Source organism: Sinohyriopsis cumingii, chromosome 6 (assembly GCF_028554795.1).
Source record: "Sinohyriopsis cumingii isolate HCF-2022 chromosome 6, ASM2855479v2, whole genome shotgun sequence".
In the NCBI taxonomy this organism is placed as follows: Eukaryota; Metazoa; Mollusca; class Bivalvia; order Unionida; family Unionidae; genus Sinohyriopsis; species Sinohyriopsis cumingii.
Window position 1 is genome coordinate 104,258,188 of NC_142966.1, and position 14,456 is coordinate 104,272,643.

Sequence of the window (14,456 nt, forward strand, 5' to 3'; positions counted from 1 at the left end):
ATGCATCCATTACACTTTTCTTGCTTGTCCCATTAAAATTTGCAAACAATGACTAAAATATGGTTCTGTTATTTATTTTTGAGATTCAATTTTTTGTTGTAAATATATTATTTTTTTAACTATTTGTAGTAGGGGGGTGCGTGGCCTGGGCCTGACGTCCCGCTTGCCAAAGGAAAGTGAAGCATCTCTCATAGCCTCTCCTTCCCAGGTGTAGTGATCGCCGCAGGACCACTGTCTCGCTCTGCGGGGCAGGAGGTTACATGCATATGGCCTCTCCTACACTATTGTGTCCACAGCAGCACCTTCACACGGTGCCCCCTGTTTTAACAGAGCCTGCTGTGTGGCGCGACCAAGTACCCGGCGGTATAACTGGGTGGGCAGACTGGGCTCATTAGCCTTGGCAGGCAACCAGTCTAAGAGAAGGGAAACTCTGACCCCAAACCTGGGCAGATGAAGCTCGTTAGCCTTGTCAGGCAGTTCATCTAGGAGAAGGAAACTCTGATTCAAAACCAACCAAGTCCCATCCATTGGATTATGGCTCCACTGCCTTGTGGATATCTTCGGGAGAAGGAAAGGCTACGGGAGTAAACCCAGACAGAAAATCAGGAGTGGAGCCCCTAAGGCGGCTGGGGGTCGACTACGACCTCCTTCCGGCAGCTCCTGCATCCAAACTGGTGCCAAATGTCATGCTCAGCATTCCTTTGGACCCCACCAGCAAGGATGAGAGGGGGATCCTGACGTCTGGGCAGCCCAGGATCTCCATATTCCACGCCCAGGCTTGCGCCCTGGAGAGGACACTCCAGTCTCGCTACTGAGTGAGGAAACAACACGGAAGCTGACAGTTTATGGGTTATAAGTCCCACCTGATTGGCGTAGGGAAGGGGCGCCACGGGTCAGCTTTGATGGTGGGAGGGATCATCGTGTCCCACTGGCCAACTATCGCCCGCCTCAAGCCGGGCAGCCCCCGGTCAATAAGGTGTTGACCCGCCATCGTCTGCCTGCTCCAGTGGGTGTCTGGAGCTCAGTGTGTTGTTCAGCATGACAAGCAGACGGTAATTCCACACCAGACAAAAGAAACAAGAAACCAATAAAGAAGACTCCAGCTCTTCGATTTGCAAGCTGGAATGTGCGCACCATGTGTACAGGCATCTCCGACGACCTCAGAGAAGTGGACGACACCAGAAAGACGGCCATCATCGATAGAGAACTCACCAGACTAAATATCAGCATAGCTGCCCTCCAGGAAACCAGGCTCGCCTCTAGTGGCTCCCTCAGAGAGGAAAACTACACCTTCTTCTGGAAGGGTCGAGAACCTGAGGAGCCCCGTCAGCACGGAGTGGGCTTTGCCATCAAAAACAATCTCCTGGCCTCGGTTGAACCTCCAACAGGGGGCACTGAGCGTCTCTTGTCCATCCGCCTCACCACTACTTCAGGTCCTGTCAACATCATCAGTGTCTACGCCCCAACCCTCACGTCATCAGAAGACGTGAAGGATCAGTTCTATGGGCAGCTGGATGAACAGATCAAAGGATGCCCCAAAAATGAACCACTATTCCTCCTCGGCGACTTTAATGCCAGAGTAGGTGCGGACCATGAGTCCTGGCCTACCTGCCTCGGATATCATGGCACTGGAAAGACTAACGAAAACGGCCAGAGACTGCTGGAGCTATGCACCTACCATGGCCTGTGCATCACAAACACCTTCTTCAAGTGTAAGCCACAACACAAAGTGTCATGGAAACACCCCAGATCTCATCACTGGCACCAACTCGACTTGGTCATCACCAGGCGCTCTGCCCTTAACAGCGTCCTCTCCACCAGAACCTACCACAGTGCAGACTGTGACTCCGATCATGCCCTTGTGAGCAGCAGAGTGCGACTACAGCCACACATGCTACACCGCACAAAACCAAAAGGATGTCCTCGCATAAACACTGCACAGATGTCAGTCCCTGCCAAGGTGAAGGAGTATGTGTCTGCCCTGAACAAGGCTCTCCAGGACCTGCCTGAGTATGACGCTACAGCCAAGTGGAACGCCATGAAGGGTGCCATCTACAATACAGCTATGTCAACGTTTGGCAAGAAGGAACGACCCAGCCAGGACTGGTTCAATGCACACCTATCAAGGATGGAACCACAAATCGAGGAGAAACGAAAAGCCTTCATAGCTTACAAAAAATGCCCTAATGAACGGACGCTTGCTGCTCTCAGAAGTGCCCGAAGTAACACCCAACGCATTGCTAGACAGTGTGCGAACGAGTACTGGCAACAACTGTGTGAAGGGATCCAGCGCAGTGCCGAGTCCGGACACATCCAAGGCATGTACAGTGGCATCAAGAAGGCTCTAGGCCCTACAGTGAAAGGGGTCGCTCCCCTGAAATCCCTGACGGGAGAGAAGATCACAGACCGTGGGCAACAGATGGCCAGATGGGTGGAGCACTACTCAGAACTATACTCCAGAGAAACGTCAGTCACTGATGCAGCCCTCAGCAGCATAAAGAATCTGCCCACCATGGAAGAGCTCGACAAAGTGCCAACCTTAGAGGAGCTCAGCAAAGCAATCGACTGCCTTCCAAACGACAAAGCACCAGGTAGTGACAGCATCCTGCCCGAAGCTATCAAACGTGGAAAACCAGCATTGATTAAACCACTGCACGAGCTACTTTGCCGCTGCTGGGAGGAAGGAGTAGTCCCCCAAGACATGCATGATGCCACAATTGTGACCCTTTACAAAAACAAGGGCGACCGCAGTGACTGTAATAATTACAGAGGGATCTCGCTCTTGAGTATTGTTGGTAAAGTGTACGCCCGCATCATACTCAACAGGCTGCAATTGCTGGCAGACCGTGTGTACCCGGAATCACAGTGCGGCTTCAGAGCAGGCAGGTCGACGACAGACATGATCTTCTCCCTACGACAACTCCAAGAGAAGAGCAGAGAGCAAGGTCAACCACTCTACATGATGTTCATCGACCTCACCAAGGCCTTTGACTTGGTCAGCAGGAAGGGCCTTTTTGAACTTCTGAGTAAGATCGGTTGCCCACCAAAACTCCTCAGCATGATAATCTCTTTCCATGCAGATATGAAGGGAACAGTCCTGTATGATGGATCATACTCAACTTCCTTCCCAATTAACAGTGGTGTGAAGCAGGGCTGCGTGCTGGCACCAACACTTTTTGGGATCTTCTTCTCCCTGCTCCTGTCCTACGCCTTCGACACGTCCACGGATGGCATATATCTACACACCAGGTCTGATGGGAGCCTGTTCAACCTGGCACGACTGCGCTCAAAGACCAAAGTGAGAGCTGTGCTCATCAGGGAGATGCTTTTTGCAGATGACACAGCTCTTGTGGCCCAGACCGAGGAAGCCCTCCAGAGACTGGGAGACCGTTTTGCTGTTGCCTGCACGCACTTTGGTCTCACAATCAGCTTGGAAAAAACAAATGTCAGCGTGCAAGATACCACCATTGCCCCTTCAATCAAAATCAACGGTGTCACCCTGGAAGCAGTCAACAACTTTACCTACCTAGGGTCAACCATCAGCAACACTCTCTCGATTGATATGGAGCTGGACAGAAGGCTTGGAAAGGCAAACACCATCATGGCTCGATTAACAAAGAGGGTTTGGGAAAACAACACGCTGACAGAGCACACCAAGGTCCGAGTCTACCAGGCCTGCGTTCTCAGCACCCTTCTATATGGAAGTGAGACGTGGAGTACCTACATGAGGCAAGAACGCCGGCCCAACTCCTTCCATATATGGTGCCTAAAACACATCCTGAAAATCAGCTGGCAAGACCGTGTTCCACACAGCGAGATCCTGCAGCGTGCAAGTACCCCCAGCATGTACTCCCTACTAATTAAACGCCGCCTTCGATGGCTGGGTCACGTCCGACACATGGAGGATGGAAGGCTGCCAAAGGACATCTTATATGGACAGCTGGCCACTGGCATGAGAAGAGTCGGACACCCCTCACTCCGTTTCAAAGATGTGTGCAAGAGGGACATGAAGGCATGCAAGATTTCACCCGATGGCTGGGAAGAGCTGGCTGAGGACCGAGGCACCTGGAGACTGATGGTAAACAATGGCATATCAGTTGCTGATGCGAGGAGAGGCCAGTTGGTGGCAGAGAAACGTAAGAGAAAGAAGAACGCAACAGCAACCACAGTAATGCAGACTTCCCAGTATGTCTGCACCAACTGCAGTAGGGACTGTCACTCACGTATAGGCCTGCACAGCCACAGCAGACGTTGCCAACAGAGACAGGCAACACCCCAAGGGCGCTATTCGCATGGTCTTTCGAGACCGAGTCGCCAATGATGATGATGATGATGATGATTTGTAGTTACTAAAATTAACATTCACATTTTGCAGGACTGACTTTCGTTACATTGCTACTGCCATTGATGCAGTATGTAACTGATTCTAAAGCTTCATGACTTCAAGAACTCTGCAACATGCAAAGTAATTACTATGCAACATGGTCACATTTCTCATTATTCAGAATTGACCCTAGTTGGCATTACATAGACCCAGTGCTGACATGAGTCGTTATTGCTTAAATTTATCAAAATTAATGGAATCTTTTATTTCTCTTGAAATGATACAACAACATTCTTTTTTTCCAACATCATAAATGGGATGTTACAAATAGCTTAGATTTTCAATTACAGGTATGTAGCTTAATTTACCACTTAACTCTTCTTAGCTTCTATATCTTTTGCTTTTGCCTTTTCATTCTGGACAACTAGGTATTATCATCAGCCTTCTGGTGAAAACCCCAGGTCAATGTGACTTTCCATTTAAGATTAGTAGTAGTAACAAGATTTTAACATGGCTGCCAAAGTGGCCATATTGGATGCAGAAAGAAGATAAGCGCCATTTTAATTCAGATCCACCAGTCATGTAAAGTCTTTAAGTGATGAACCATCAGTTCAGAAGGAGTAGCAAATAAGATTTTCTAGACAGCTCGTGTAGCAGTTGTATTGAAAAGCAAAATGCACATCTAAAATAATATTCTAATATATAATATACCAAATGTACATCTACACTAATAGTCTAATAAGTATACTAAATATACAATGATACTAAGAGTCTAATAATTATACCAAATGTATATCTACAGTAATAGTCCAACTGTATACCAAATGTATATCTACAGTAATAGTCTAACTGTATACCAAAAGTATATCTACAGTAATAGTCTAACTGTATACCAAATTCACATCTACACTAAAAGTCTAATAAGTATACCAAATGTACATCTACACTAATAGTCTAATCATATACCAAATGTATATCTACACTAATATACTAATAAGTATACCAAATTCACATCTACACTAAAAGTCTAATAAGTATACCAAATTCACATCTACACTAATAATCAAATAATATACCAAATTCACATCAACACTAAAAGTCTAATAAGTATACCAAATTCATATCTACACTAATAATCAAATAATATACCAAATTCACATCTACACTAATAGTCTAATAAGTATACCAAATGTATATCTACACTAAAAGTCTAATAAGTATGCCAAATTCACATCTACACTAATAGTCAAATAATATACCAAATTCATATCTACACTAAAAGTCTAATAAGTATACTAAATGTATATCTACACTAATAGTCCTATAAGTATATCAAATGTATATCTACACTAAAAGTCTAACTGTATACCACATTCACATCTACACTAAAAGTCTAATAAGTATACCAAATGTATATCTACACTAATAGTCCTATAAGTATATCAAATGTATATCTACACTAAAAGTCTAACTGTATACCACATTCACATCTACACTAAAAGTCTAATAAGTATACCAAATTCACATCTACACTAAAAGTCAAATAATATACCAAATTCACATCTACACTAAAAGTCTAATAAGTATACCAAATGTATATCTACACTAAAAGTCTAATAAGTATACCAAATTCACATCTACACTAAAAGTCAAATAATATACCAAATTCACATCTACACTAAAAGTCAAATAATATACCACATTCACATCTACACTAAAAGTCTAATAAGTATACCAAATTCACATCTACACTAAAAGTCTAATAAGTATACCAAATTCACATCTACACTAATAGTCAAATAATATACCAAATTCACATCTACACTAAAAGTCTAATAAGTATACCAAATGTATATCTACACTAAAAGTCTAATAAGTATACCAAATGTATATCTACACTAATAGTCCTATAAGTATATCAAATGTATATCTACACTAAAAGTCTAACTGTATACCACATTCACATCTACACTAAAAGTCTAATAAGTATACCAAATTCACATCTACACTAATAGTCAAATAATATACCAAATTCACATCTACACTAAAAGTCTAATAAGTATACCAAATGTATATCTACACTAATAGTCCAATAAGTATATCAAATGTATATCTACACTAAAAGTCTAACTGTATACCACATTCACATCTACACTAATAGTCTAATAAGTATACCAAATTCACATCTACACTAAAAGTCTAATAAGTATACCAAATGTACATCTACACTAAAAGTCTAATAAGTATACCAAATTCATATCTTAACAGTTAAATAATATACCAAATTCACATCTACACTAATAGTCTAATAAGTATACCAAATTCATATCTACACTAATAGTCTAATAAGTATACCAAATTCACATCTACACTAAACATCTAATAAGTATACCAAATGTATATCTACACTAAAAGTCTAATAAGTATACCAAATTCATATCTTAACAGTTAAATAATATACCAAATTCACATCTACACTAATAGTCTAATAAGTATACCAAATTTACATCTACACTAAAAGTCTAATAAGTATACCAAATTCACATCTACACTAAAAGTCTAATAAGTATACCAAATTCACATCTACACTAATAGTCTAATAAATATACCAAATTCACATCTACACTAAAAGTCTAATAAGTATACCAAATGTACATCTACACTAATAGTCTAATAGGTATACCAAATTCACATCTACACTAATAGTCAAATAATATACCAAATTCACATCTACACTAAAAGTCTAATAAATATACCAAATTCATATCTACACTAAACGTCTAATAAGTATACCAAATTCACATCAACACTAAAAGTCTAATAAGTATACCAAATTCATATCTACACTAATGATCAAATAATATACCAAATTCACATCTACACTAATAGTCAAATAATATACCAAATTCACATCTACACTAAAAGTCTAATAAGTATACCAAATGTATATCTACACTAAAAGTCTAATAAGTATACCAAATGTATATCTACACTAATAGTCCTATAAGTATATCAAATGTATATCTACACTAAAAGTCTAACTGTATACCACATTCACATCTACACTAAAAGTCTAATAAGTATACCAAATTCACATCTACACTAATAGTCAAATAATATACCAAATTCACATCTACACTAAAAGTCTAATAAGTATACCAAATGTATATCTACACTAATAGTCCAATAAGTATATCAAATGTATATCTACACTAAAAGTCTAACTGTATACCACATTCACATCTACACTAATAGTCTAATAAGTATACCAAATTCACATCTACACTAAAAGTCTAATAAGTATACCAAATGTATATCTACACTAAAAGTCTAATAAGTATACCAAATTCATATCTTAACAGTTAAATAATATACCAAATTCACATCTACACTAATAGTCTAATAAGTATACCAAATTCATATCTACACTAATAGTCTAATAAGTATACCAAATTCACATCTACACTAAACATCTAATAAGTATACCAAATGTATATCTACACTAAAAGTCTAATAAGTATACCAAATTCATATCTTAACAGTTAAATAATATACCAAATTCACATCTACACTAATAGTCTAATAAGTATACCAAATTTACATCTACACTAAAAGTCTAATAAGTATACCAAATTCACATCTACACTAAAAGTCTAATAAGTATACCAAATTCACATCTACACTAATAGTCTAATAAATATACCAAATTCACATCTACACTAAAAGTCTAATAAGTATACCAAATGTACATCTACACTAATAGTCTAATAGGTATACCAAATTCACATCTACACTAATAGTCAAATAATATACCAAATTCACATCTACACTAAAAGTCTAATAAATATACCAAATTCATATCTACACTAAACGTCTAATAAGTATACCAAATTCACATCAACACTAAAAGTCTAATAAGTATACCAAATTCATATCTACACTAATGATCAAATAATATACCAAATTCACATCTACACTAAAAGTCTAATAAGTATACCAAATGTACATCTACACTAAAAGTCTAATAAGTATACCAAATTCACATCTACACTAATAGTCTAATAAATATACCAAATTCACATCTACACTAAAAGTCTAATAAGTATACCAAATGTACATCTACACTAATAGTCTAATAGGTATACCAAATTCACATCTACACTAATAGTCAAATAATATACCAAATTCACATCTACACTAAAAGTCTAATAAATATACCAAATTCATATCTACACTAAACGTCTAATAAGTATACCAAATTCACATCAACACTAAAAGTCTAATAAGTATACCAAATTCATATCTACACTAATGATCAAATAATATACCAAATTCACATCTACACTAATAGTCTAATAAGTATACCAAATTCACATCTACACTAAAAGTCTAATAAATATACCAAATTCATATCTACACTAATAGTCTAATAAGCAAACCAAATTCACATCTACACTAAAAGTCTAATAAATATACCAAATTCATATCTACACTAAAAGTCTAATAAGTATACCAAATTCACATCTACACTAAAAGTCTAATAAGTATACCAAATGTACATGTACACTAATATACTAATAAGTATACCAAATTCACATCTACACTAAAAGTCTAATAATATACCAAATTCACATCTACACTAATAATCAAATAATATACCAAATGTACATCTACACTAAAAGTCTAATAAGTATACCAAATGTACATCTACACTAAAAGTCTAATAAGTATACCAAATTCACATCTACACTAAAAGTCTAATAAGCATACCAAATGTACATCTACACTAAAAGTCTAATAAGTATACCAAAATATAATACATCTACACTAAAAGTCTAATAAATATACCAAATTCACATCTACACTAACAGTCTAATAAGTATACCAAATGTACATCTACACTAAAAGTCTAATAAGTATACCAAATGTACATCTACACTAAAAGTCTAATAAGTATACCAAATGTACATCTACACTAATAGTCAAATAATATACCAAATTCACATCTACACTAAAAGTCTAATAAGTATACCAAATGTACATCTACACAAAAAGTCTAATAAGTATACCAAATTCATATCTACACTAATAATCAAATAATATACCAAATTCACATCTACACTAAAAGTCTAATAAGTATACCAAATTCACATCTACACTAAAAGTCTAATAAGTATACCAAATTTGTATCTACACTAATATATTAATAAGTATACCAAATTCATATCTTAACAGTTAAATAATATACCAAATTCACATCTACACTAATAATCAAATAATATACCAAATTCACATCTACACTAAAAGTCTAATAAGTATACCAAATTCACATCTATACTAAAAGTCTAATAAGTATACCAAATTCATATCTACACTAATAGTCAAATAATATACCAAATTCACATCTACACAAAAAGTCTAATAAGTATACCAAATTCACATCAACACTAAAAGTCTAATAAGTATACCAAATTCATATCTACACTAATAATCAAATAATATACCAAATTCACATCTACACTAAAAGTCTAATAAGTATACCAAATGTACATCTACACTAAAAGTCTAATAAGTATACCAAATTCACATCTACACTAACAGTCTAATAAGTATACCAAATGTACATCTACACTAAAAGTCTAATAAGTATACCAAATGTACATCTACACTAAAAGTCTAATAAGTATACCAAAATATAATACATCTACACTAATAGTCAAATAATATACCAAATTCACATCTACACAAAAAGTCTAATAAGTATACCAAATTCATATCAACACTAAAAGTCTAATAAGTATACCAAATTCACATCTACACTAAAAGTCTAATAAGTATACCAAATGTACAATGATACTAATAGTCTAATAAGACATGTTACCTTCCAAATTTCTTTGTCTGAGGGATGAACAATGATTTTGATGGTTTGTAAACATAAATTTGATGCGTTCTCGCTGAAATTTTCAACGCAGTTAAACATCATTGTGGCAACAGTGTCGGCTGGATATTCAAGGTAGCCTGTTCCAAGGGCTAATATCGCCATGGAGTTGAAACCCAAATGATTGGCTCTTTCAAGGCATTCATTGGTTATCTTGTCAATTTCCTTGAAACAGAGGAAACAATATTAGAAATTAAAATGGTGATGTTTTGATCATTTACAAAATAGAATTAATCAATAAATTTGAGGCTAAAACAAGCTGATTGTGACAAATTGTAAATGAAAAATTGGTAGAAAATTCAGTATTTACATAAGTTTTGCTTTTGTAGCACTTTCCAGTTTAATGACAAGACAGTTGAAAGTGACAGTAAATTTCACGTTGTAAAAAAGTTTGGATTTTAGTTTGACATAATTTGATTTCATTTAAAAAAAAGCTCATGTTAGCAGTTTCTTGGAATATCTTGATAAAATCTGAAATTTACCTAATGAATCCTTTTTATAGTTGTCATGCAACAGTGAAAAGTGGTAGGGTCCCTACATAGGTCATACAAATCTGACAGCCTTGTGAACTGCAACAGTGAAAAGTGGTAGGGTCCCTACATAGGTCATACAAATCTGACAGCCTTGTGAACTGCAACAGTGAAAAGTGGTAGGGTCCCTACATAGGTCATACAAATCTGACAGCCTTGTGAACTGCAACAGTGAAAAGTGGTAGGGTCCCTACATAGGTCATACAAATCTGACAGCCTTGTGAACTGCAACAGTGAAAAGTGGTAGGGTCCCTACATAGGTCATACAAATCTGACAGCCTTGTGAACTGCAACAGTGAAAAGTGGTAGGGTCCCTACATAGGTCATACAAATCTGACAGCCTTGCAAACTGGTGCCTCATAATCCATCTTCATTATCTATAATATAGTTAAACAATGATTTTCTATGCATTAAGTTTCAGAAGCACCTTCATGGCAATAATGAATCTGTAGACCTGAGTGACAGACTGGTTGCAATTTTACGATGTCACACATATATTTATCATGGTAACTTTTGTAATCCAGACCATCAGTGCAAATGTCTGAAATGAAATCAGCATATCTTGAAAACTGCTCATAGGATTTTAAATTCTTTTTGTATATATCTCCAATCATTTAGTATACAATTTCATTTAAAGCAGATAAGAATCTAAGAGGTTTATTTTTTCTGGTAAAAAAATTAAAGTATAGGAAGATGGATGTAAACAAATCTTCATCAAAATACTCTGAAAAGAAATGAAGGTCACAGTGACATATTAGGAAACGTAATACAGGACAAAATGGATGCTAACATTCTGCAGTTATAAAGGAATCAATGCCTAAGAAATGAAAGGGAAAATCCAGGCAAAATTCTATTATTACCCCTTAGAGTAAAATATATTACTTCTAAATTTCTTTACCAGATCAAAAAATTAGAGTTGAACCACCACCTAACAAATTCAGTCCTCCCAGGTTAATATTATTAGCTATGAAAGCTAAAACTCAACTTCCCCCACATGCAGACAGAGTAATCTCCCCTCAAACAGGGACTGGTGCCATGGTGGCAGGAGATAGATTCGTAAATTGGCCCGTCAAATTTCTTAACTTAAGACTAATGTGACTTTTTCTGTTATTTTTTACTAATTAAAGATATGGATACATTTGTAAACTACGTTTTTTTTCCGGTTTGTGTTGTTCTTGAAACTGATGTCAGGCATGTACACCTTCCTTAGCTACTCTGCAGTATGTAGATAGCAAAATACCAATAGCCGGCAAGGAAGATGAGCTAGCCTTCCACTGCAGTAAACACGTGGGTTTGGGGCAAGAAGAATATCTCAAAAACAGCTTGGATGACAACTATTTTCAATTGCATCAGCCTGTTTATTACACACTGTTTTGCAGATCTGTCATTTAGGAAAAAGGGCTTGTGTTTGCACTGTGAGCATCACATCATGTATCAAAAATGACCTTCAGACATGAAAAATGCAGGTATAAATTTGGGGTTGGGGTGCGTAAACTTCTTCTGATATGAACTCACTGCTACTGACTTCTCTGGTCAAGTGGATAGTATTCGTAAGCTTTGTTTTAATATAGCTATCTAAAAATATGGACCTTTTTGACCTCACTATATTTTTTATTTTTTTAAACTTGGCTGGTGAATGCAGCATTAAATTTGTGCATAAAAACTGTCCCCTGCCCCCCCTCGTGTGAGTACTTCCATTAGTACCTGAACTGAACGCATGCTCTCTTGTAACTGGGTAGGCTGGAAGTGGGTAATATTATCAATGAATATTATCAATGAAATATATTTTACCGGTACTCCAAAAACTGTTGTGTTTTTTTGCTTTCAAATACATTAACTGATCATCATACCTTAGGAGAACTGGTAAAACATAAGGGAGTTACAGCCCCTAACCTAGAGTGGTCATCTCCAGTCCCTTAGGGTATGTGAGGCAGCATCAAAAGTAAGAACCCAACTTGAGCAGGGACTTAGCATGCCATCACCATGATGCAGCTTGAAGAAAAGGTAAACTTTTATCTTGGAAATCCAGCAGAAATAATTCCACATCATTCTTAAGAAGCTGCTAAATGACCCAATAAGGTAACCTGTTGCACTATGACAATAGGTCCAATCAGGTCTAATTGTACCTTCTGTGATGTATCATCTCTCGAGGCAGAAGAGCTACAGAAAGTAGACTCTGACATCCATCCCAGAGCTCTATATAATGTTAACTAGGGAACAGGTGTGCTCAAATGCAATATGTCTTGCCCTATATTAAAAAGCAAAACTGCATAGTAAGTTCATGTGATCTTAATTTATTATCCATATGCAGAAAGGATAACTCCATCTCATACATGCCAAAATACCATCCTATCGCTGTTTCCAAGGCAAGAATAGATGGGATCTCCCAATTCACACCAACTCAGTTCTTTTCGGATGCCACTTCAAAACTCTAACTGGGCCCTGTACACAACCTTTAGTTGAAGGGTCCAGGGTAGAAAGAATTGTTTCAACACAAAAGACTGATTGCAAGTGAGTATGATCCAGCAATGAAAGCAGAGTCTGCCATGAGTGATAATGGCCCATCTCTTTGGACCTCTGTTTGTTCTTGAAGGCTTGTTAAATATGACATAATTATGCAGGCTTAACAGATGAAATGCCTGCTACCACAGTTGCTTGAGCAGGTGTGGAAATATCTTTATTTTCCTTGGAATTTATGAGGGCATTTATTCATGCTCACTGATGCCTGAGGGGAGAAGGCATGCAGGATGAGACGACACTGATTCTCTTGCTTTTTGCAGCACTTTTGGAACAGGTGGTGTTGGAGGGTAAGTTATACATCCATGCCATTCCAATGTATGGAATTGCTCAGGTCTTCAGATCCTGGACTGGTGAGACAAAGGTTGGGAGTACAATGGGTACATATGCAACTAAAAACCAAGATGAAGCAACAATTCCATTTATATTACTTGATTTTTTGGGACAAGTTCGCTAATAAATTTGCCTTGCACGCAATATGACAATCTTGTACATGGATTTGTCATTGGTGACACCACCTACGAAATTTCCAAACAAGAATTCAGAATCAGGGGAATCCGATTTAGTTTCCATTTTCCCTCTGAGAAAATTAGTCAATGACAGTGGATTTATTGGATAGACTCTGAGAACCCCCTTCACATGCAACTTTTTCTGACACCGATGAAATGTTTTCAGTACAGGTTTAATCTCTGGGACATTGATATGCAATAGGCAATTCCTAATTGGATCACACACCTATGGCGTCCTAAAATGATTTGCACTCCAGCTCACTATCTACACAAATCTTAAATGGAATTGGAGGTTGTACCTACAGAGTAAAAACCTTGGAAGTTGTACCTACAGGGTAAAAACTGACCTAAGTAAGGTTCTCCCATTTTCTGAGACTGTACCAATACTTCATATGCATGGAGACTGCTAATGTTTGTTTCAAGGGGCAAAGTTTCAGCCTCCATTGGTACAACAGTATCAGTTGTAATGGTCCCATAAATAGGCAACCTAGGACAATAAGGTCTGCTGACACTGTATGTAAACCCAGTACAGGAAGGAATATTTAGGTTGTGAGGTTGTTCTGTGCCAGGACTCCATGCAGCCACCATATAACTGATTTTCAATGTGCATTCCTCAGGGAAACATACTCTGTTTAGAT

At 37.5% G+C, this 14,456-nt stretch overlaps 1 protein-coding gene across 2 annotated transcripts in view; it reads right to left on the reverse strand.

Moving 5' to 3' along the window:
• The window catches only part of LOC149797615 (protein mono-ADP-ribosyltransferase PARP14-like), an 89,988-nt gene that overhangs the window by 55,268 nt on the left and 20,264 nt on the right, over window positions 1-14,456 (reverse strand). For both annotated transcript variants that reach the window (XM_089962495.1, XM_089962496.1), the window contains one exon: window positions 10,206-10,427. In XM_089962495.1, coding sequence (XP_089818621.1) covers window positions 10,206-10,427 — 222 coding nt within the window. The remainder of the gene's footprint in view (window positions 1-10,205; window positions 10,428-14,456) is intronic.